The 26,735-nt window shown below is 32.0% G+C and overlaps 1 protein-coding gene across 1 annotated transcript in view; it reads left to right on the forward strand.

The window, feature by feature from the left end:
* Positions 1–26,735, forward strand: part of LOC143640222 (roundabout homolog 2-like) — a 144,620-nt gene that overhangs the window by 13,849 nt on the left and 104,036 nt on the right. The window contains 1 exon segment of the mRNA XM_077108109.1: positions 25,165–25,289. Within this exon segment, the coding sequence (XP_076964224.1) occupies positions 25,165–25,289 (125 nt within the window).

The following is a 26,735-nucleotide window of genomic DNA, read 5'->3' on the forward strand; positions in this document are numbered from 1 at the left end:
TAATTTTAACTTTAATTCAAGTGTAAAATAAGAATACTGTTTAATACTGTTTAGATCTTTATTATAGGTTTCACACTTAAGTTACAGTGTTTCATATGCCCATGTGCAGTATTGATTAATACAGTTGCTTTCCTGCCCCTCCTTTTCTAATCTGAGATATAGTGATTCATTCACATATAAAAGTCTGAAGGTAAGCATCCATTAATTCATACTACGTATGTGGTAGAAAATATTATTTCATATGTGGAAAACTCAATAGAAATCACAGAGAGTTCAAAAGAACATTATAATAAGGCCTTTTAGAAATAGATCTCAGTTTTTTGAACTGTGAGATCTGATTTAAAAATTCATGAGAATTACTTTCCTGTGAGAAGGCTCAGGGAATTATGAATATGACAGACAAAAGCAAAATAAAAATAGGAAACTCAAAAAATCCGGAATTCATTCATTATTTGGGTTTTATAGTTTATTATTACTGATTAAGATAAATCTTGGACATTTTTCTTCAGTTCAAAAACTGCAAAGGAGAAGTTTTAAACTACCTGTGTAAAATTGCTTTGGAACCATGTAATTGTAATTAGATAGGTCAGGATATATGAAAAGACAATCATATGCAGTAAATTCTGTGATATTTTTTAATTGAACACAGATTCTATTTTCAACTTTTCTAACAGTGTTTATTATTACAACAGTTTTTGTTTTAAACTTAAGAGCAATATTTAGAATGTGTGTTCTGCATTAATTTTTAATCATTGAATTTTCATGGACTTTCTGTTTTATTGCTTCATAAATAAATAACTTGTAAATTTGTCTAGTCAATTTTTGTTTCCACATAGAAAACTTGACCTTAAAAAGGAAGTTAATGTTCTAGATATATAATGAAAATATTTGTGAAAATGTAATTTATCATTAAGCATTATAATAGGGCATACATAAAAGAGAAGCACAGCCTCTTTTTTCAAATACAATATAACCGTTTTAGTTGTAGCAATGATTGGTTTTTTAAAAAATAAACATAAGTCCAATTATTATTGCATATATTCGTGTACATAATGTTTCTAATGAAAAGTAGGTTAAAAGAGTGGTCATAGTTACATGGTGAGTGGCACACACTTATAATCCCTAGCAACTTTGGAGGCTGAGCAGGAGGATTGCAAGTTCAGAGCCAGCCTAGGCAACTTAGCCAGGTCCTAATCAACTTAGTAAGACCTCTATATTATATAGGGGTGAGTGTGTAGTATAAGTGCCACAGTCAATCAACACCATCCAGTTCTATGAGTAGTAATGAAATAGGGCACCTCCGCACCTCCTGCTTGTATCATTATTAATTGTGCCAGTCTTTTCTAGAATTTTGGGCTTTATTTGAAAATAAATGTTACAGTATTCTGCTTTGCACAGTATGGTGCAACTATATTTAAGAGTGAAATTTGATTCACTGTGTGACACTGGTTGAATTGTTGCCTTTCTCTTTGTAAGATTTTCTTCCTATTTTTAAGAGGTAAATTATATTTTTCTGCCCTATGCAACACATAATGTTGTTTGGAAGTTCAAATGAACCTTAAGTAAAGGTGCTTTGAAAAGTGCACTGTCTTAAAGAAAAACATCGCTGTGAAGAAATTTCTAAAGAAAACCTCAGGCCTGTGTTCTCATGATCTTAAGTTCCCTACCAGTGCTATGATGTGTACTCCAGTCTCTTTCTCAGAATTTGTCTAATATTTTATCTAGAATTGGTCAACATCCACTCTGATTTGTGCACAGTACAATTTTCATCAAATACCACAAGGCTATTATATTGCAATATAACTTCAAATAAGTATTTTGTACAGCAGAAACCTAGATAGAACTGGAAATTGAGTTCACCATTTCCACAAACCCTTAGACATCTGTCATGTGTCCGACATTGTGCTTGTCACAGGAATACAAAGAAGAGTCTGCCCTTCAGGAGCTTTTTATCTAGTTGAAGAGAAGAGCAAATGAGCATATAATAATGTATTGTAAATATTATTACGCTAAAGTGGATAAATGAGATAAATGAGAAATGTTTACTCATTTTAACAGTTTGATTTTATTTGATTTTAGGAGTTACCATATGATTCATAAAAGGAAGTTACAACTAGTAGTATGATTCCATTCCAATTATTGATTTATGCCAATTTTTCAAATAAATGCTATTTTGAAGAGTAACGTTCCTATTGAATGTTACCCACTATAGTTTATTTAAGTTCTAAAAGAATAAATTTTTAATTTAATTCACTAGTCAATGTCTTTCTGGCAGTAAAATTTATGGGCTTCCCATTGAGCTAACCACTTATATTGAATTAAAGTGATGTGTTTTGGTCTATACTGCAGTTTAAGATGGAAAGATTACAACAATGACCCAAAAAGTTTAATCAAGATTTTCATGTTTATAGAAATGCATACAGAATTTATAATGGATTCAATATAACTAAGTTATATAAAATATAATAAATAAACAGATGGCATTTATAACTAATTATGCATAATTTTTAACCCATTTATTAATTCATTGTAAGACAATAAGGAATCTATCTATTTACAGATACTTAATAATTACAGTTGCCATCACTTTTGCTGGGAAGCCTTACAGGAATCCAAAGTTAAGACATCAATTTTTTTGATTATTCTATAATAAATAGTAATTGAGAAATTATTCTATAATAAATAGTAATTATTTATTATTATTATTATTATTATTATTATTATTATTATATAATAAATAGTAATTGAGAAATTAAGGGAAAAAATGGTTCAGCCAGAGAAATTAATAGAAGAAATGCACATTCTGGCTATAAAAACGTTTTGCTCTGAGAAACTATAGCAGCATTTCTTTATAATCTAAGAAGCACTAATGGCAACAAACTTACAAAGATATTGAAAGAAAAGAAATAAAATTATAAGCCACTGGTGCATAATAAAGAAATAAACAAAAGACTCAGAAAATTAAGACAAAGATTTTGATTCAGTCACCTCTTGTGGAGTTGAAGACAATGTGCAGAAAACTAAAAGTGCAAAAATCAAACAAATGTAAAAACCAAATCCAAGCTTTTTCAGTTAAGTTTGGGGTAAAATCCAGGTCCTCTTAGAGTTAGTTCATCAAATATACAGTGGCAGATCAGCATAGACATTCCATAGTCCAAGGATCAAGGGAATATGTACATTATGAGGCACAGAGGCAAAGTGAGTTCCAGCATTGCCAAATCAACAGTCACTGTCCTTCAGGAAATCTCTGAGGTAATCTTAAATTTTGAATTATGGCTTCTCCGTCTAAGTCAGGATTTGAGGGGAGATATGATTTGTAATTGAATGCACTAGTAATACTGTTTCTCTTCAAGCATATTTGTCATAATTTTTTTTAAAAAATGATGAAAGCAAGATCTGTAGGGGAGACATTCTTTCCCTCCATTCCTGGGAATTCTAGAGACTGTAGAAGGAGCATATTCCTTGAGCTTAAGAGTTCATTTCTAGCCACCACATAAATGGATATCACCCTAGGAAACCTCTATAATGAAACTCATATTTACCACATTCCCTACACCATCCCTTTGTGTGGCTTTTATGAATTAATTCAATAAATTTTTATTGTGTTCATGCATTATTTCAGGAGCTATTTTTCTGTGCCAGTGAAATCCCAGTAAAAAACCAAGGCCCAGACCTGGGGGACTTATATTTTGGTCAGGAGTTGAAGATAAGTAATAAATAATGAATAACATAATGCAGGTTATTAAGAAAAATGGACAGGGGGTGCAGGTGATACTGGGTCTCTTGGAACAACTCTCTGATAATGTGGCTCAAAGAAAGAAGAATGTACAAATCCGTGGGAAGAATTTCCAAAACAGGAGAAATGAGTTGAAGAGCACTAAGAAACAGCTCATATAAGTATCAGAAAGAAGGTGTAGGTGGTTGAGCAGGGTAAGTCAGGAGAACAGGATGAACTGAGGATGGGTGAGGACACAATACAAATGACACAGATCTTGTGAAGAGAATTTGATCTGATTTGCACAAAGTAGAAATTACTTAGTGAGAGATTTTAAATTAATCCCTCTGCCCGTTGAATAATGAAGATAGTGTACTGACTGGGTTAAGGTAGATCTTGCACGTTAGTCAGAAAGTGATTGCAATAGTGCTGGTGAGAGCTGTACTGGCCATCGCTGAGAGTGTTCCTTGGGGCAACGAAGCCTGACTAGATCATGGACACATTGAAGGGTGTTGGATGGGTGTGGAATGTTTGGAGAGTGAGAATTAGGCGATGATTTTGAAGTTTTAGTCTTAAACTACTGGAATACTGGAGCCATACTGAAACAGAAGGGTGGGAATTAAGAGCATGGTTTTGAGTGGTTTTGAGATGCCATTTGAGTATCTAAATGGAGTTGGTATGCAGGCATTTGGATATGTAGGTCTCGAGTACAAGGAAGGAGTTGAGCTTGAAGTTATAATTTGGGCATCATCAGCATTAAGATATAATTAAAGACCTAGGAAATGATTGTAACAAAAGAAAAGGTCCCCCAACTGGCATTTAGGGAAGATAAATAAGGTGAGCATACAATATTGGTGTTTCTCTTGTTAAGAGATAAGGTCTCAAAAGACAGTAAGCCAGTCATCTTGTAGTGCTCAGCACTGAATCATTTGCAGATAGACAGTTTGCAAGTCACTTTCACATTGATAGGTGAGACCCAAACTGTGTTAACCCCAGTATACAGAGACAGTTATTCTTTTGCAGGTACAAATTCATTAACATTTTGGAATTAACCAACATATTGTAGAATTCTAAAGAAGGAAGTGTGAGACAGAATCTTACTGCATAGGCAATAATCTGATTAAGAGTCAAATTCTGTGGCATTTCTTTGATTAAATAAAAGTCCTTTTTTCCCCTAAACTATCCAAAATTTTGGATGTCAATATCCATTGCTTTAGTTATAGGAACATCCAGCTATGATTGATCAAAATCTATCCCTTAAAACATGGATGGTAGGTAAAATATTATAGCAAAAAACCTCTTGACAGTTATATTTCATAACAACTTGTTTTTAATATTTGATAATGGAAAACATAGTAAATAAATATTCATATAATACTAATAAAATGTATTCATATTGCCTATGTCATTAGGGAATTCCCAACCTGTTGAAAGAATGAGAGATTTGTGGTGTCTTGCTTAATGTCTACTCGTTCATAGACTTTTCTCCATCTGGTTTTCTAGGAGTTTTAAAACATCTAAGTTAAAGTTTTTCATTTTCATTTGTTGTTGTGTTAATATGAAAATTATTCTTGCCAGAAGCATTCTGTTACAATCTTTTAAGAAAGAAATTTAAATTAGATATATGTGCCTGTTAATGTTGTGAGAATAGCGCTAACTGCATCTGCTAACTAAATCTGTAGATTAGAAAATCTTTGGTTTAGTGATCACATCAAACTTAAGGAGCTGCAGTTTAAAAGAGATTAAATGTATTTCTAACAACTGCTTCCAAAGCTGTTGATAGCAAAGGAAATGAATGACTATTATCTTGAGAAATGTCTGCAAATTTTCTTAAGGTAATATTTTGATCTTTTTTAACTCAGGTGGCATTATATCAAATGCAGGGTATTGTAAAATAGTGCTTTTGCAAGTTTAAATAATAATGCTTAAAATATTTTTCTATGAAGTCATTATCTTTTGAAATATTTTCTGAGATGCCAGAATTGTCCAGAATTTATACAGAATTAAAATATATTATATGAGGAAGCCCAGCATTCAGATAGTCACAGAATTGCAGTTTGAATCATAGTGATGTTAAAAATCAAAACTGGAGTCTAAAGTAATTGAAACTCATTAATTTGTAAAGGCTTAAAATAATGCAAATGTGAAAGACCACATTAAAAATGCAAGCTTTTATAGGAACATTTTTTCACTTTTTAGGAAGATACACAGAGAAATCAACATTAGAGTTTTCCTCTGGCAAGAAATAAAATTGTATATTCTATTTGATGCAATGCTTTCTAAAAGAGCATATTTAACTATTATATGAAGTTTGCATTCTGAATGATATAGAAAAGAAATGACTATTGTTTGAACTGCATATTCTATTGAATAGGTTGACTTTTTAGCTGTAAACAGGAAATGTAAAGAAATTATTTTATATTCATATAATCTTTTTATCAACTTACAACAAAAGCACCACTTGTAAATATTTCTTAGTTCTCAGTTTAACCTGGAAATGGGGATTATAGAATTTTTATTATACAAATATACAAGCTCCATTTTGAAAAAGTCTAAGGAATGTCAAGAGAATATTAAAATTATAGACATGTGGTAATCATTGTTCTTATTTTATTTATGTATTCAGTATGTTGTGGCTTCATAGAATGAAATCGATAGTGTATGATGTCTCAATCCATGATGTCAGGTCTCCCAACTCGATTTCAAGTCCTTGTCATTATTCTAACTAAGACCTCAATTTTCTCAGAGGATAAATGGATTTCTGTATATTTTTATAACCTCCCTAGGATGTAACATGGTTTCTATATGATTAGAGAAGAGCAATTCCAGTAAATTGTGTTCATAATGCAGCATCTGCTATTAAAGTCTCCCAATTTTCTATTTCAAAAAAAGAATATCTCATAATTCTGCAATTTGCTATCATTATGATATAATTTCAGCTGTATACATACAGACATGCTAAACAGTGGAAAAGAAGGGTATACCTGCAGAAAATAAATAATTCTGTCCTGCATTTGTGTTTACCTCACATCTAAGAAATTGAAAGTAGTTAAAAGAAATGAATGTTGAAAATCAGAGGCAACTACCTGTAAAATATAGTTACCACTCTGTTTAGCAAGGTGAAGTATATACACACCACACAAAGTAAGAAAATTGCTCTCTCCGGAATAATATGGGGAGTGAGAGGAGTATTCTGAGTATATCTTTTACTACTTACACATAGTGATTTTTCTTTCCAGAAATAAAATAGTGAAAAAAATTACAATTGGCCCAAATTTTCTAAATCGTGTCTTTTTTTATTTTTTGTTTGACTCTTTTACTAAATACAATAGTACTCACCATCCACAGGGTTTTTGTTCAAAGACACTCAATGGATTCCTGAAACCACATTCACTAAATTTTTTTTCTATATAAACCTATCTATGATAAGGTTTAATTTTTAATTTAGGCACAGTAAAAAATTAAAAGAAATAACTGAAAATAAAACATAATAATTATAAAAATAAACATAATAAATGTTATGTGAATATTGTGTCTCTTTAAAAAGTCAAGACAAATATTGACATTTTTAAATTGTATTTCTCCAAGAGTAACTACACCTGTAAGTATGTGGTGACTACTACACTGAAAACCAAGATTTATTTACTGCTCTACATATGATAAATACAATTCACAAATTAACCTGTTAAACCCTTACAACATCATAAGGTATTATCTATCATTTCACAGATGAGGAATCTAGCAAGAAAAAATCAGGTAGCCTGTCCCAAATCCCACAATAAAGAACTAGGGTTAAAATGTTGCTCCACTACCATTAGAGGTAGCCTTTGATCTTAGAAGGACTCTATGTTAGACCAGCCAATAACTTCCTCATTGTCTGTCTAGAGTTTTCTAAGATTTCATACAGTTCAAATGCCAATAAATATATTTCTTCTTCTCTGGATAATGGAACAGCCTGTTTTAAAATATTCACCTCTATTTTATATAAAATGGTTTACTATCTTCACAGATTTGACATTATTCTGTTTAAAGAAAATGTTATTAAGCCCATGTATCTCTCTTACAATTTTTGTGCATTAATAACAAGGGAAGCCTATTACTACTGATTTTAGTGATTGGAAGTTATGATATAATAAAAAAATAATAATTTGTTGGTGCATCAGTTTGAAAGCCATTCACAGTGTGAACAAGAATCAACTTGTCAGTCATTGTTTCTTGGCCTCTGCCAAAAGAAGAAAAAAGCTTAACAGTAGTTAGGGAGCTACTGAGTTGAAATCTCTAAGGATGTTTCAACCTATTTGTTATATTTTCATCCACCCTGTCCACGGATGAAAAGTGATGTGATCTTAACTTATTACTGACTGAAAATCAGTGTCAGGGGCTTTTCTGTAGTCCTTGTAATGGTTCTGACTAACCATGCTTAAAATCCAATTGCTATTTAAATCAGACAGTGAGGCCTTCTTTTATTGACATGACATTTGCTAGTCTGTGACTTGAATGATTATATTCAGCAGGTTCTTAACTTTGGGATAGAACTTGGCTGTTGAACTCAAGGTCTTTGACCTAATAACTGTAGTAAGTAATGGTGATGAAACTACCTGAATTAATAAAAGTTGCTGATCATTAGTCCTGAGAGCCAAAATGATATTTTTCTTGGGAGCACATTTATAACTTTTTTTCAAACTCAGACGTCTTTGTTCATAAATTATGAGACTAGAAATCACTCTATTGTTCATTACTTAACTGTAACATTACACATCATGATCATGCATTCTTATAATTTTTTTTCTTTCTTTTTTCTTAAACTTCTTTTTTATGTTCTCACCACACCATTGTAATGTCTACAGCTCGCCCTGTTGGTAAGTAGTCATCCTTTTATCCATTTAGCATGGCTTTTTACAACGCTTCATAATTCATGCATAGTAGAATTTGACAGAAATATAATTATTCACCCATATTCAAATATTACTGGAGGGACTGTCTACCATAGAAATTCTTCTGACTTTTTTGTCACTTTGAAAAACCATTTTTTTAATGACTTTTGCTACAAAGCAGTGTGTAGGTGTCAGTTTGTCATATAAATGTATAAATGAATGATTTATGGTATAAAATGCTAACTTTTCTTAAGGGGAAAAATGGAATTCTTTCCTTTCCTTGTATGTATAAAAGAATCAATTACTATTTATGCTTGGTATTGGTTAAGACAAAAGATCATAAGATCTTATAAGATCATTTAAGCAATTCTATTACTTTCATCACTTATTTTATTTTAACCTACACAGACTCCCAGTTCTTTAGGAGTATTTTTACCTGCTACACACCTGTTATCTGCATGCCTATATAAACAAAATTAAGTAGAACGCTTTAACTTATTGTGAATAGATTGTGACCCTTAGTGTATAAGGGAAAAGAGAGCAGTGGTTTTTGGCATGAAAAGTTAATGTTTGTGTTTTTAACATATCTCATTCTTCATTTGGCTTTGCAAAATTGAAGTAAGAGCTTATGCTTGCAGAAATTTAGGTAGTAATTATTCATGAGTATGTGGTTGATAAAATATTTTCAAATTCATTGATTTACTAATCTTTTTGTGTCAGATTTGAATTTTAGTTTAACCCAAAAAATACATTTAAATAAGTGAAATATTGCTAATTGTGTGATAAGTAAATTAACAGATGGATGTGTACATGGCTGAATGAATGAATGGATCAATTCTACATATTGCTTCTTTAATATACTAAGAAATAACAAATTTTTTTGTTTTTAGGAATTTTTAAATTTTTCCAGCTAGCTTAAAAACTTTCCTTAATATAATAACTTTAAATTGCTGACATTGATATATATTGATCCAAATTCATAACCCTCCCCCTATCTTTCTTTGAAATAGTCACAGACATTATTATCACATAGTACATTGTTTCATTAATAGCAAGTATCATAAATAGAACTTTAGTGTCCCAATCTGAATTTCTGATATGCCATTTCTGACCAGTACTTTCTTACGTTAGCTCTTGAATAACTGAAACTTTCATCATCTCTTCTGTAAAACGGACAAAATATTATTGGCTTATCAAAGTTGCTGCAAGACTGGATTGAGCTTATAATTGATTATGTATTTGAAAAGTGTTCTATATGCCAATACTGGCTAATGTATTCCTTGTTTCTGAGACACTATTTTGCATTTTGATATATTGAAATATGGTTATGACTTAAAGTTATTTGAAAAATAAAGTACCAGGCTCTTTTTTTCTAGGAACATTCATGTTATTTGAAAATTGTGGACTATATTGTTATAATATTTAATTTTCATTTTCTTGTATTTGAAAGAAATCCTAGGAATGATAACTTGGTTGTCAATGGAATAGTATCTAAAATATGGAAGAGAAAGGGAAAATTGAGATAACAGAGAAAGCCTGAGAACAAACTGACAGTAGGCTCCATGATCACTCTCTCTGATTTCCTTGTTTCAGCATCTGTGAAAACATTTTCTGGTTCAGGGGTGGACTTATTTATGTGTCCAAGAAAGTATTTCATTATTTATTAATGTTGTATAATAAAATATAAGTGAAGAAATTTATACAAGTCAGGTGTGGTGGTACATGTCTAAAATAGCAGCTATTTGGGGAGACTTGAGGTGGGAGGATTATAAATCCAAGGCCAGCTTGGACAAGATTAGTGAGATCAAGTCTCAAAACAGACCAAAAAAAACAAAAGCAAAAGCAGAATCATTTATATATAACAAATTTAAGGAATGAATAAGAGTAAATGTAAATATAACATTAATTGACAAGGATTAAAGCAATTTGAATTTTTTTTGGAACTCTTGATAACTAAGTAACATAAATTTACAACTTTAATTAGAAATTATTTTAAAATATTAAACTTATGGATTTTATAATAAATATATAAAGATACATGATTCGATGTGAAAATTTGTCAATTGAAAGGTTGGCAATAAGTACCTCAAAATTCAATTTGATTAGGCTTAGGTATCAATTTTAATTATAAGATCATGACCTCAAATGAATAGAAAAATATCACATATAAATTATAGATTTTTATACAGCAAATCCTGAGTCTGCTATATTGTTACCAGTTAATTTATATCAAATATTTCCAGAACATAAAACAATATTTTAATAATTTTTTTATGTATTTAAAACATTTAAGCTAAGAAAACAGTACATTGATGAAAACAATGTGATGTACACAGAGTATAGGGATTTATCTGTCACCTACAAGTACTTTTAAAAGTTATTTTCATTTTTTATTCTTGTTTGAAATGATTCTTAAATTCCCATTGGACTGGAAATAAAGAATAGCTTCTTGACACATTGCATTTTACTCGAGAAAGTCTGTCATTTCATAAATCTATCTCGAATGCCTTATAACAGTGTTCAGAAATATGAATAACTATACTTTATACTTGACAACTACTATTAATTTTGAAAACTGAATTTTAGATACATTTTTATTGAATTACTAAAAAAGAGACTGATAATTGGGAAATTAGTCTGTTTTTTCTATCAAATTCTTACATCAATTTAAGTTTAGGAACTATAGGTATTTGAACTTTTATTGTTAGTGGACTCAGAAGAAAGTTTTTAAACTTTCAGGTGATAGTAAGAATATTCTGTAGACACCATAGACTGCGAACAGAAGCTAGTTTTTAATTCCAATATGTCTGGTGAAAAAATTTGTACCCAGCACATAAAGCTTAGAGAAAATGCAGAGAGGGCAAAGCTTTCTTTAGAAATCATTGCAGATTCTAGAATTCTTACAAATTCGGAAAATCATCATGGCATTACACCAGATGAAACTTCCTGATGGTCTATGGAAAGTCCCACTTAGAAATCTTTTAAAAACCCCAACTGGGAGTTTGTTTAAATGAATGACTCTTATGAGTTAAAGACTCTACTTTGGAGATTCTATAAAACTTGTTTAAGAATATCCCCAATGTGGAAAAATATTGCTGAAATCAGTCCATTATACACTTGCCAATGGAAACCAATATTTTCCAGATTGCATTATTCATCTGTAATGTTACCAACATCTCCTAAAGAGCCCTTTAATTCAACCTCTGTATTTATTAGTTTCCAAAAAATCTAGACCAATGCCACTTTGACAATTAAAAAGCCATTTTTACTATTTCGAAGACATTCCTTCTAAGAAAAGCACAAGTGCATTGTAAGGCATAGTTAACTAAGAATGTTGAAATGTTCTTTTGTTTATGTGGAAAACTCTTCCAATGAAGGAACTGACAAGAAAAAAAAAAAAAAACATGGTCTTAATAAGCATAAATATCTTGCTTCCTTTACCTGTCTGTCTTATTTTCCTATTGGAAGCCTTTCCCAAGCTTAAAAATAAAAAAGAACATCTATTTTGGAGATGGGCAACACATTTTTTCCTAGCAGCAACTCAAAACATGATGAGTAATTTGGAAAAGAACTGTCAAATCGACCAGCTGCCTTACTTGTGATGCTGAGCCCTGCCTCATTTTATATCTTGTACACCATATGCTATCTGCTTATTGCCTCAAGTAGAGAGACCAAAAAAAGTTGAATATATCAGGTGAAACGTGTTTGAAATATCACAAACAAACTGACAGTACACAACTTTATAAAAAAACTTTTTTCCCAATTCAGTGATATAAAAGTATGTTCTTTTTGATAGTAGAATATAATTGGTTACAGAAAAATTCATAAATATTGAGAAAATCATGTTCTTGGCAAAATTCCACATTTTTCGATTATGATTTTATAGAATCTGCCACTAGTCAAAACAGACATCTATAGGGACATAATTTTTCAATGTTTTAACTGCTTAAGCACAAAAGTAAACATATTCTCATTTTAGAAAGTTCTATTTTATGAGTTGAGGCAGTTTTGGAATAACATGTTCTAACGTATTTTATTCCTGAGGCCACCAAGAAATACAACAACAACAATAAAAATGAGTGAATAAAATAATAATTCAAGACAAATAATAAATCAGTTATTACTAAGGAACAAGGTGACAGATATTTTTGACACCTTCATATCCCACCCTACCTTGAAATGTGGAAACTGTAATGTGCTAAATGTAATTTAAATTAGAAGTGGAAAAATTATAGTTGCTTTCAAGTAAAAAAAAAAAAAACGTGGTTATTATGCAGCATGCTGAGATGTATTGTTTGTAAAAGGTGTTCTGAGTGTGTTTTGGAAGGAGACCTAGAATTTTATTCCTTGCATTCTTTCTTTGTTGGACAAACTGAACCTCATAACCTGGGCTAATCTTTTCTTTCCTTCAAGTTCTTGATGTTTCTTGTACCTGGCACTAATTAGCTACTTTATACAGAGTCCTGATTAACTATTACTAAATAAATATCATGTTTTTCATCACACCGTATATTTTTACAAAATTATGGGTAAAAATGCATATTCTAATAGAGTTTCCACTATGTGAAATGTTCAAGATAGCTTAAACTAATACTTATTTTTAAAGTGAAAAACAATTTTAGATTACTTCTGCTGGGCCAGTTTTAGCCTTATGTTCTTGACAGCATCTGTCCATTGTCTCTATAGGGAAGGTTAGGTAAGAATTATTGAATCACATATTTCTTTCTTTTCTTTTTGTTTCTCATAACTGGATGACATATTCTCTTGTTTTGGAATTGAAAGGTACTTACACAACAATTCCCTCTTGGTTGGGATATCTCTTTGCATATTCTTCCAAATATATTTTCTGGATTACGGACACCAAAAGCTTCCTGAATCTATAGGATCATAATTAAGTTAATCCTTAAAGGATGTTTCCTTCTGTTTTATCTTTGAATATTTTTCTTTCACTTATTTCCTTCAGACATACTTTGTATATTGGCTTTCCTTTGTTTACATTCCATGTTTACTGACTATGCTGTAATAATTTCAAAGGTAAGAATTTTATTTCATATGTGTGAATTTTAATGTCAGTTTTCACCTTCCTTTTTAAATTATAATCATCACGTATTTCTTCTTACTAAAATAATTTATTGTTTTTCTCTTTCTTTCCCCATTTCCTTGCTGAGCCCTTACATACCTTTCTTAATCTCATGTGTCACTTAATCCATTTACTTAATCCAATTTTATGAATTTGTTTGTTGCTTTTGTAGAAGAAAAACTTCATTGTATGTACTTTCCTTTAAAATATGCTCAACTATTGTAAAGTATGTCTGTGTTTCTTTGATAATTCCTAGAAGGTACTGGTCATTTCTCTTGGATTAATTATTTTTCCTTTTTCTCTTGAATTAAATAATTAGTTCAGTAATATATATATTTATTTTGTTTTGCATAGATCCTATTAAAACCTTATCTGGCAATTATCTAGTTGAGTGCAGAAGACTACAGTTTGCATGTTTAGAGAAGAGAAAGAGGAAAGTATGAGGGTCATTTGCTAGCCCTTGCTTGGAATGCAATCTTAAATATCTCTTTTTTTCTTAATTTTTAAGCTTATTCGTTCTAATCAGTTATATATGACAGCAGAATGTTTCTCTGGTTGTACATGAAGTAGGGTCACACCATTGATGCAATCATGACCTAGTATAATGATGTCGGTCTCACTCCATCATTTCTTGAAATCTTCATGCTCCCTCCTCTCTCTTCCCTGTCTTTGCCCAATCCAGAGTTCCTCCACGCATCACATGCCCAACTCCCCATTATGGATTAGCATCCACTTATCAAAGAGAACATTTGGCCTTTGGTTTTGGGGGATTGGCTTACTTTGCTTAGCATGATATTCTACAACTCCATCCATTTATGTGCAAATGCCATAATTTTGTTTTCTTTTATAGTAATATTCCATTGTGTACATATACCACGGTTTCTTTATCCATCATCTATTGAAGAGCATCTACATTGGTTCCTTTATGAAAAAAATAAAATCAATTTCTTTTTAGTGTTTTATTGACTCTGCTGATAAACAATAATCTTTGTTAGGTTTGAGCTCTCTGCTTTCCCACATGAAACTACCTCCTCATCTTCCCTTTATATTCCTTTCTTCATAATGAAGATGGCTTTCAGGCATGGTAGTTTTCTATTACTGAGAGAAAATCGTCACAAACTGAGCTATTTAAAACAACATCCAGGGCTGGGGATATGGCTCAAGTGGTAGCGTACTCGCCTGGCATGTGTGCGGCCTGGGTTCAATCCTCAGCACCACATACAAACAAAGATGTTGTGTCCGCCGAAAAAACTAAAAAATAAATATTAAAGATTCTCTCTCGCTTGCTTGCTCTCGCTCTCTTTTTAAAAATAAAATATAAAACAATATCCATTAATTAAGTCAAAATTCTATAGATACAAAGAACAGACAGGTAAAAGCAGGGGGGGTTCTGCTTAGGGTCTCAACAGGTGAAAATCAAAATATATACCCAGTTAAGCTCTTCTCTGGAAACTCTCCGAAAGAAACCACTTCAAATTTTGTTTGTGTTGATGGCAGACTTAAGTTCCTTGCAGTTGTAGACTGAATTCCCCAATTCCTTGGCTGCAAGTCAGTGTCACCCACAGTTTTGAGAGGTCACTCTTCAGCCTTCCTATATGGCTTACAGGGCCTTCAAAATTGGCAATGGTTTCTTGAATTCTTATGTGTTAATTTTGTATTGCTTCCCTTTTGGTACTAGAGAAAATCTACTTATTTAAAAATCTCATAGGGTTAAGTTAGGCCCAACTGACTCATCTTCCTGTCTTTGGGTTAACTGATTTGTACTCTCAGTTATATCTTCAGAATCTCTTTTGTAACATAACATGATCATGAGAGTAACTCCAGCAAGCGGAAGTCATGTGGGTCACCTTAGAATTCTGCCCACCACAGGACGCTTGGCTTTTTCTTTCTTTAAGTTCACCTTCCTTTCTTCTAAATTTTAGCTGGTTTTCTATGTAGTCATGTCTCTTATTTTCAAAATCATGATTAAAGGATCAAATGACTAGCTTTTGCAATGTGACAGGAGATTATAGTGACATGACTAGTGATAGAGAATGGAGGCTGGTTATGCTGATTGATGTTCACCTTGCTTCCTCTTTCTCTTCCCGACTTGAACCTGTTTAGCAGGGATACCATACAGTTTGTTGTTTTGGCTTACAGTAGCTTTTCCATATTATTTATTTCTTTTCTTATAATAACTAGAGGAAAATAGAGCAAAATATATTGACTACATTATCTTAAACCAAACATCAAAAAGTTTAAATCTCATTAATTTTAGAATCTCTCCACATAGGATTAAAACAGAAACTAAATATTTTAATTTGGTACCTAAAGTACTATAAGTTTTGAATATTGTAATAATGTAAATTTTGTGGCCTGAAACTGTCCAATAAGATGAGAATTAAGAGATTTCACTGGATGTAGACAGAATAAAACACATGAACATCTGAGTCATTCCTTTAAAAAAGGTAGAAATTTAAATTTTTATACATTATTGTAATTTGTAGAAAGCAAGAAACTCTATGATATGTATGTTTTTATATCCTATAAAATATATTGTGATATGTATTACACCTCAGTCTTACATGCATGACATTTAAATTACTACACTACTTACTTAAACATATTAAAGGTCACTCAAGGGACTGGTACATAATTATATTCATTAAAAATATATAAACTAGCAAATTAAATTAAAATTTGAGTTAAAATATATCTGAATGCACATTAGGCTATCTGGCAAATATTGCTTCCAAGATTTATTGGTGATGCTATTTTCTTCTATCCTACAAAATGATTCGTTCTTTATCTGCAAATATGTTGTTGTATTAATCTTTCTGCTGCTTCTAGCTCTAGCATAACACTTACATGTGGTAGGGGCATGCCAAATGTTGGCACAGTTAATTGATACACACATATGCATACATAGGTAAGACTTGCATAGAAAATGTTTATGCAAGCAGCTTTAAATAGTGCCATAAAAATAGTAAGCAACATTAATGGTAATAGGCCAATCACATATTCCTCATTCTGCTAGTAGGAGATAAAATACAACAAAAAGAAGGCATTAATGAGTTAGGATGGTGCCTTACTAAGCGTGTAATTAATGTTATTAAGAAACATTTCAGTTGCATGTTAAAATTCCATTAACTAAGCAATCCTTCAGCATCAGTACAATGGTTCCTGGGTTGCAAAAAATTTTTCCTTTTTCCTTTTTCTGATTGGCATCTTAATGCAATCTTTCTTTAAAAAATGAGATAATGGGATGTGATCAGCCTTCCTGATTTTCCTGGAATGCTGATGTGACAGTTCTGGCAAGTTGACAGGTTAAGTGACTGAAAGTGGATGTCTTGTCTCACCATTTACTTGAAGAGGCATTTTTTAGGCTATAGTTTTCCCCTCCTCACTTGCACAGTTATGACCCCTTCTACCCCCAATATAAGAAATCTTATTTCCCCAGTTTAGCAGCATAGGACCTTGATATTTTTTTTACAAACTTTTAAAACATTCTCCATTTGCTGGTCAAAAATATGATCGTTCTTTTCTGAATTATGTGAATATTGTCTTGATAAACAATTAGTTCTAAAATTAATAATATTTTATTTGCAAATCAAGAGTTCCCTAAAGAGTAAAAAAAAAAATTATTCTGATAAAAAACAGAAAATATAGGGAAGTGGTACTTAGAAGTTCAAAATTTCTTAAAATGTTTATAGATGTTTCCAGAAAGTTTTCAATGTATAGTTTTATTTTTTTTATAGTTCAGTTGTTCTATGCAACTTGTATGTTGAATCAAGTATGAGTTTCTGTACTTACCTACAATGGAAATTAAATCTACTTTGGTAATCCAAGATATAATAAAGCTTAAATTTCTATAAACATGCCTGAGTTATATGATGAAGTAGGTATACTACTTATACTAATTATGACCAACTGTATCACTGGTGGAAAAGTGTCAGGAGCTTTGAGTATAATGAGATGAAAAAAATATTGCAATGTAGAAATATTTAATACCATCATAGGATTATAGAAGGCTTTGTAAAACAAGTAAAGACAATTAATATAGAAAAATATGTGGGTTCGCTAATATGATCCTTTTTGTTTAACAAACTGACTAAAAATGTGGAATGATCTAGATTGCCAGTGGTGACAAAGAAGGAGGTGAGGTTAATGGAACCCTGGTGCCATTGAAAGAATTTTATATTTCTAACATAAAACATATGTTTTTCTCTCTGTGAAGAACAACCTCTCACCCTTCCTCTTACCTGTTTAATCAATAAAAAAGAATAAAATTATATCCTTCCTCCCTTTGTCCCTCTATAATTTCCCTCTCTCCCTCTTTCCTTCCTCTAGCTTCTCTTAGAATTGCTTTTACAGTTGCTCTACAATGTGATTAAGAAGTCCACTTTGATCACACTAGATAATAACTGGCTCACTTCATTGCCTACTCTGATCATCAGATTTGGAATAATTGAGAGTGTTTTTGGGGTTTCAAGTATTATATGAACCCTCCAAAATTGTAGTCTTCCCAAAGTTAACAAATTCCATAGGAGGAAGTAAGAAATCCACAGAGTAATACTAAATGACAGCAGCATCATTATTCACACAAGGAATGGATGCTCCTATGTATGTGACCTCTGATAGGTGAAGAGTAGGATGTGAAGTCTGATTAGATGAAGAATCTAAGACTCTCATTCATTGTGATCATTCTATTCTCTTTAACCATTTACTTTACTTTTTCAAATTTATGAAACTAGTAAACTATATAGTACTTTTTCATCTTCATTTTGATATCAGAAAAGTGTGTGTTTGGGGGTGGGCCAGGCATGGTTCTGGAAGCTGAGACAGGAGGACTGCAAGTTCAAAGCCATCATTAGCAATGGTGAGGCGTTCAGCAACTTAGTGAGACCCTGTTTCGAATAAAAAAAAAAAGATGTCAGAAAAAATATATATCTGTTTATGGTTTTACAAATTATATTATTGTCAAAAGAAAAGGTATAGATATTGGTATTATCTTAAATCCTATATTCCAAATTTATATTTTCCATTACAAATGCATTCTTTCCTCTGAGATGAATTATGTATTAATATGCTTCAAATCAAATATTTTATGACATTATGTATGCATTTCCAATATTAAAAGAAATGATATGAACTCAAGTGAATGTTAAATAGTAAAAAAATAAATAAAATTAAATAAGTTCAAAACATTCACTTATCAATTAGAAGTCAAACTCTACTGTTTTTAGATTGAATAAACATTTACCTCTTATTCCTAGAGTATACTGCATTGTAATGAAATGACTTCTGCCTGTTTCTTGTTGGTAAAGGCAAGTCTACTAACATTTTGCCAGGACTTCTAGGTCTGATTGCTATAAAATGCCTATTTTTGTCTATATGCTTTTGTTCCTCTGGGATGGTAGGTACTTGTTTATAGTTATATAGTCATGTTCAAATTGGTTAATTATTTTTTTCCTACATTTTCTGTCATTTCCCTCCATCCAAATTATTACCAATAGTATTGGTGAAAAAATCAGAAGCTTTGAGTAAAATGAGATGGAAAAAATATTGAATATTTTCTATAGATCCATTTTTAAAAATTTCCTAAAATATGCCCTTTACTTAGAAATTCTCTCTTAGAAGATTTTCTAGGCCAAATAACGACAACATTTCAGTGCAAGGTGGTAAACAACACTTCACACCAATAAGAATGTACTACAGATCTGAGTAAGATATGTAAATGGGGGAAAATAGAGAAAAAAAGAGAGAGAAAATGCAAGCCAGGGCAACTACAAGGTCAGGATGTGTTCAGGTAAATCCTTGTTGACAAGGTGAATCAAAAGATAATAGATATCAAGATTGGTTAAGCATAAGAAAAGCCAATATATATGTGAGTGATGGAGAGAAGACTGGTCTACTGAAATTCTGGAAGTAGTCTGGGGACAAATGAATGTCAAGATGATAAAATCTTGGGAGAGAATGAGTTGCAAGCCTTGCAATGATATGCATTGTAGGTTTTTATTGCCATGTAATGAAAAGCACTGTAGGGTTTTGAATCAAGGGTTATTTGAAAGAAAGTGTATTTAAGAAAGGCTGTACTTAGAGTTAGTATAGGAAGAAAAAAATTATGGGTTTTATGCTCCTTTAAATAATAAAAACAGCTATTCAAGAAAAGCATGTTATGATTTTTTAAATATTATACCTTATGGGAAGTTGTAGCCTAAATTTCTGACTCAATTATTTGATGCTAGATATGAAAAATTCTCAGTTAACCAGATTATAATTTGAAGTAAAACAAATTAAACTAGCAGTTCAGTGTTTAATAGGTCCAACTATGACATTGAAATGAAAGTAAAGTAAACCTATCTTCCAGTCTAAGACTTTAACCTTAAGAAAATTGTGTACCCTTTATAAAGTTCAGTTTACTGGCCTTTATATCATAATGGTAATCATTAAGACATAAGGTTTTCAAATTTTAAATAAAATAATGCCTGTAGATTGTTTAACATAGTCCATATCACTTAATAAGCACTCAATTAATGTTAATTATTGTCATTGTATTGCACAGTTTGTGACTGAGCAAGTCTTTGACTCAAGCAAATGATCAAAGAGATTGCATTTTAAATGTTTGCAGAATATATTAGCATTTAATAAGTAAATTATATTAAATAGCAAAAACTCTTTTCTACTCCAGTTTGTCAAGAAGTTCAAAATGTTTATTACTATTGAATCAAAAGTTTATTCATTCAGGCATGAAATTACACCCAAAGAAAGGGAGCAGCTGAGTGTGCCTGTAACCATCCTGTATCACATATTAATGTACCTAACTGCGGCATGACTATCTCCATGTTAATGCCTGCCATACAAAGTCATATTTTCCTGTAGAAACATCTTGAACATGATGCGATGAACCTTTAAGGTCCCCCTCCCCTCATCTCAAAGCCCACCCCATGCATGGCCTATGCTTCCTACTCATGTTCAGCCATCTGATTTCCATATCACCCACTCACTCTCACCAGCAAGCATTAGCATAACAGAGCTGTTGCATGACTTTGATTGAAGCCAGCTTGGGCTGAATTCAGAATCAAAGCATAATTTCGCAGAAATCAAATCTAATTTGCTGTGCATTGTATTTAAATTCTCAAAACACAGTTTCAAGTGAACTGGACTAGACCTCTAATCTTGATTGACCTTTTTATAGATCAGGTCTACTTCTCTGGAAATCACACAACATACTTTTCTCATAGAGATATTGTTTTTTAATGTGTAAGTGTTGATTAAATACTGAACTGCATCACTCTGCTCCATCTCATTTCTTCTTATAGCTAAAGCAATAAGGTATAATCACTTGACATAGCAGGCAAGTAGGTTATTGCAGCATAGTTACAGGAAATTTGTCTAATGTTTTCAGGTTTTAGAGAGGACATAAATATGTATTTCATAGTCATCTGTCTTAATAAACATCAGAGAATTGCCATTTTTATAACTAGCATATTCTTTTGGAGTTTATAACTCGATATCCTTAATTCACATTGGGTTTAAATTGTGTTTTGAATTGTCATCTTGAGGACCTAATTGTGTTTTTTTCATATTTAATGAGAACCATTGTATAAAATCCCTTTTATGTATATCCCACTTCCCACTATGATGCTGTGTTGATAAAAGGCCATCCCTGTCTACTCTCTCCCTTTGGTGCCATCAGCCAAGTACTGTCTTTTCAAACCATTCTCACTGCCACCTGGCAGAGATGCGGAAACTGTGGAGTGTCATCAGAAGAATAATTGATGCTGTTTTTCATTTTAAAACCTCAAAAGTAAATTCCTTGAGCTTATATGCCTTCACAGAAGATTGCAATATAGATCTTGGGCAGAGAAAGAGAATCTACAAAAGTAAAAGTGATCGTTGCAATTTTATTTGTTGGCCTGACTTTGGGTGACAAAAGGACATACATTTTCAGAGACTCAAAAGCTTTTTAGATTGTTTTGCTAAATGATTCAACATTTTTAGTTTTCTTTAAAAAAAATTTACACCTGACAATTCTGGTTCTATTGAGACCCACGAGGCTATTGACATGAAATTTGTCTAATGTTTTCATGTTTTAGAGAGGACATAATTATGTATTTCATAGTCATCTGTCTTAACAAACATCAGAGAATTGCCATTTTTATAACTAGCATATTTTTTGGAGTTTATAACTCGATATCCTTAATTCACATTGGGTTTAAATTGTGTTTTGAATTGTCATCTTGAGGACCTAATTGTGTTATTTTACATTAGAAATAGAGCATATTTATAATAACTTAGAATTAAAGTATAATATAAATAGATATCACAGGAAAAAGAGAGTTTTTAGGATTGATGGCTTTTGGTTAGTGGTCTTTAAAAAATATAAAACTGGAAAAAAGTTCAAGAAATTATGATTTCCTGGTCTTTCAGAATGATATCATGAGTGGTAAATATTATGTTGTGATACTGTAGCACTTCATTTTTTTGTAGGAGTTCTGATGAAATGTTTTCTTTAGGTGCTACTCATAGCAATTCTCACTGGATTTTCTGTCCCAACTTGCCAAGGTGTTCCAGCCTTTGTCTCTGTCTTTCTAATCATCATCTCCAATCACCATCTACATTGCTTCCAGAGCATTCTTTTTAAAACCATATATCTGATATCTATTTTGCAAAATCATCTTTGAAAAGATCTTAATAGCTTTCAGGACACAATTTTCAACTCCTTTGTATAAATTATCTGGTCTTATCTATATCAGCTCTGTACACCAGGTTTCTTCTACTTTTAAAACTCTTTATCTTCTTGTACCAAATCCAGTTCCACAGGTCTTTGCCTTATGTTTGGTGCCTTTGTTCTGTGACCTTAATTCTCTTCATCTAGTGATCTCTTACCTGTGCTTCAAAACACAGCTCATTTTCTATTATTGTACAAATCGTGTAATGGTGTGTTTGTTTCCTGAGAAATCTCTGCCATAGGACAAGTAGGACGAGAGCACCTCCTAACACCTCTTTTTTCCCCTCTCTTTTTTCTTTTATTTTGGGTGTCCTGGAGATGGAACCCAGAGCCTGTGAATGCTAGACAAGAGCTCTAATAGTGAGCTACACCCCCACTCAAGTGCCATGTTATATTTGGCCTCCCATGCCCTGAAACAAGCAGAATGTCTTAGAATTTGTTTTCAGTCAGTACATTTTGAATGAATGAATGGAAGAACTCTAGCTTCTCAGGAAAGTGTATGCATAGATATGGCCAATTCTGAATCCTTTTGGGGCGGGCTGTATTTTAGCAGCTGTGATAAAACTATAGGATGAGGATTTCAAAAATGTTTTACAAAAACACTCTTCTAAAACACATTTTCAAACATTTAAGTATCAAATTCAACGAAGTCTATAGCTATTTCTAAATTACAGATAGTGATTTTACTGACAGGTAGATGACAGAAAATAAAATGCTTAAAACTCTGTTTTCATTTATGTTTTATTTGATGATTTCAATCTGTTATTGCTTTTTTAAAATATATATATATATATATATATATATATATATATATATATATATATATATATATATATATATATATATATAGTTTAAGTACCAGGTTCTCATGTCTTACTAACTAGTTATATAGGCCAATTTAAATTTTTTCTCACCCAAAGCTGTGCAAATGAACTAATAAGCTGAACAGGCAACTTTTATTAAAGAGTGTCAAATAACTGATTTTGACTGAATTGGGTTTTTAATTTTTGAAGATGACATATAAGCTAAATTCCTCAATACTTCTCAAAAAGCTAATGTCCACATTGGCATTATTACTTTTCTTTTTAGGATTTCATACAACTATACACTGATTCTTAAATATTTCATAACATTTTTTTTCTAGAAAAATCCCATATTATAGATGATAAAGATCAACCTTTAATCTTCTGTGGCAAAAATAATCCAGTGGTTTCACATTTCTGCTGAAAAATGAATACTGCTGTGCTTTAAAAGTTTTTCCTAAAGTAATTTTGTAACATTGATTTAAACTATCATTTATATTAGCAAACATGGAACAAAAATCAATGTATCTGCTGATTCAGGAGAAGTGTGTAGAAATAACAAGTAGATTGTGAGAGGCCTGTAAGCTTCTGAGCATGCCAGGCAACATAAACCACACTCTGTCCAAATAGAGCCATAAATCCGGGTTCTCTGTACTGTTAGAATGAGTCTTCCATTATCTTTAGTTATAGAAAAGAATTTCACTTAGTAGATTTATCCCTTCTGTCCTTGGGGTATGTGTTGGATATCTTGAATTAGGATCCAGGAAAATAGAACACCTAAAAAAATAAATCAATACAAAACTCACTGAATTCTTTTTGAGAAAAATACCTCTGCTTTCACAGTGATAGCATTTTTGTTAGGATGAATGATTGGTTTTAGGTTTGGGGCACCATGTATTTATTCTGTTCTTAGATTTGCAGTTATGCACTTGAAAAACGTAAAAGAAATTCAGATGAACTCTTTTATTGGATGTTGCTGATTGTCAGAGTTCTTTAGAGCTCACCTTTTAGCTGATGTATACCAGATTCTAAAACTTAGAGTAGATTTGAAAGTGTTTCCTTGGTCTTAGTTTTCTAGCATAAGCAACTAGTTAAAATAGAAACAGATGATCAGAAAAGTCATGGGATACACATGGTGTTTACAACTGATGTGGGTTTGGTGCTGAAGAAGATGTCCTTGGGAACATTTCTAGCTATACATTCTCTTGCTTTTTACTCCTTTGTCTCTCTTTATCATTAGGTTCCAATCTAAATTTTTCTGTCTTAGCATTTTTACCCCATCCCTGCCCTCTTTCTTTCTTTCTTTTTGTATTATATCTAGATAGATAGATAGATAGATAGATAGATAGATAGATAGATAGACAGATATCTTCTGATATAGATATAGATATAGATAGATTAAACCCTGGGGTGCTCTAATTTGATACATTTATTTATATTGTTTGTTATTTCAAATATGTAACTTCCATCCCTTAAATAATTCAATGTCTTTAATCTTCAAATCTTGAATTCCAGAATATAAGAATTTTAATAATATGGATCATATTTTATGCCTTCTGACATCCCATTGCCTCATTCAATATCTTACAAATATTGTAATAAAATGAGTGTGTACTAGGAGATGGATTTTAAAGGAGGAGATAATTGTGTAAAGGAGTGACTCCTTTCCATGTTTTTCTATTAAAAAACATAACCAAATCATTTTTATAAAAAATGTTAGAATCATAAGGGATCAATTTTCCCATATAAGTAGGTGGGACACAGGGATATAATATAATGGACAATATTTAAAATAGATCTGCTAATAAGTTTTCTCACATTATTTCCCCAATCCCTCAGTGTTTTAAGAAATGCATACAAGTAAGTAAAAAATTGCTCTCTGGCACTGAGCAATGCACCCAGAGCCAGATTTTCTCTTTGATATCTTTTTCTTTGACAATGGTTGATATTTACACATTTTCTTTCCTTTTAAATTATAGCTCCTCCACAGTTTGTGGTTAGGCCAAGAGATCAGATTGTTGCTCAAGGTCGAACTGCAACATTTCCCTGTGAAACTAAAGAAAATCCCCAGCCAGCTGTGTTTTGGCAGAAAGAAGGCGGCCAGGTGAGTGTGAGGCTAGACTGCTTTTCTGAAGTCTCTGAACTTTGCTGACTTTGGTACTCCCTGAAGCTTGCCTTGCCTCCATTGCTATCAGATGCTGAACTTATTTTATTGCTAAAAGAAAGACAAATGATTCTAAAATAAGTGAAAGACAGATGTTCTAGCACTTTTTATTTGCTATTGGTAATCTTTGAAAATCCTGCATTTTGCAAGAAACAGAGTGTAGCAAACTTATTTTAAAAATCCAACCAAACCTCTGTAGATATTTAAATCTCTGCAGGTTAAGGTGATTTTGCTTTCTTGCAAAGGATTAGTCTGTGTAAGTGAGTTGGTACATACAAAGAGCTGAGAATAGTTCCTCGCTCATGGAAGATGATCAAAAAATATTTCTAGCATTTATTGGCATAGATCCAATATCCCTCCACTCCTAGATAGAAAATATAAATGACTTTTAAAAATTATTAATTTAAGCCTGTTTCCACTTAAGAGTTGACGAAATCTTTTCTTTCATTTTCCCTTCTGGATTTCTTCACAGTAGGGTAAAACAGAAATAATATATTACACAAAGAGCCAATACCTACCTTATCTTTGCTTTGCTCTTTCTGGACATGATGGCCTCTCAATGTCTCTCCCAAAGCCAACTGGATACATTACTTTTATAATTTAGCACTTGGTCCAAATTCAGAGAGTGTTTAGCCTATACCTTCTGAGGCAATGAATGGAACTTTCAGCTAAAATTAGATCAGAGATTGTGATCTTTGCATAAAAATTTGTGCATTCCTGAGAGATCCTGAATTATTTTGTGCTAGATTCTCTAAAATCCTCCAGACAAGAAATGTAGTTCTTGTGGTACTCTTCCCCAGCACATTCTGATACTAGTCCAGGTTCTGAAAAAATTTCTCAGGGATTAATTGAAAATATTATTATAAGTCATAGGAAATCTGAAAACTTGGCCAGCAATAGGGAATGGTTTTAGCTACATTAAGAGAACCTATTGATTAGAACTCATATATGTCTGTCCTTCTGGAGAGCCTCTAGGAAGTCCTGCTCAGCCATGCTTTCTAATTTGTAGGGGTTCCTCTGCATTCCTGAACCACCCCCAAACTAGCAGTTATAAACTCTGAATTGACACCTGGTCATTCTTACTTTCTCAACACTCCTTGTTACTTCCCCTCTGAGTCAGGGATGTAAAGGCAATGAAGAAAAGAGAGTCATGCCCACTGCCTTATCCCATTATCAGAATTATCAGACTTCAATTCCCAATTTTTTTTATCATTTAACAGCTATAAAATGTATTTCTCTTCATAGATTTTCTTGACTATTCTTTTCAGTTTATTTCACATGAATTTATCCCAAAAATTCCAGTAAGTATGAAAAAAAAGATATGATAGTTAAACACACACATGCATACACACTCACAACCTTTAAAGGAGAGGCCTTAAAACCATT

The sequence above is a fragment of the Callospermophilus lateralis genome, unplaced genomic scaffold (assembly GCF_048772815.1).
Source record: "Callospermophilus lateralis isolate mCalLat2 unplaced genomic scaffold, mCalLat2.hap1 Scaffold_138, whole genome shotgun sequence".
NCBI lineage: Eukaryota > Metazoa > Chordata > Mammalia > Rodentia > Sciuridae > Callospermophilus > Callospermophilus lateralis.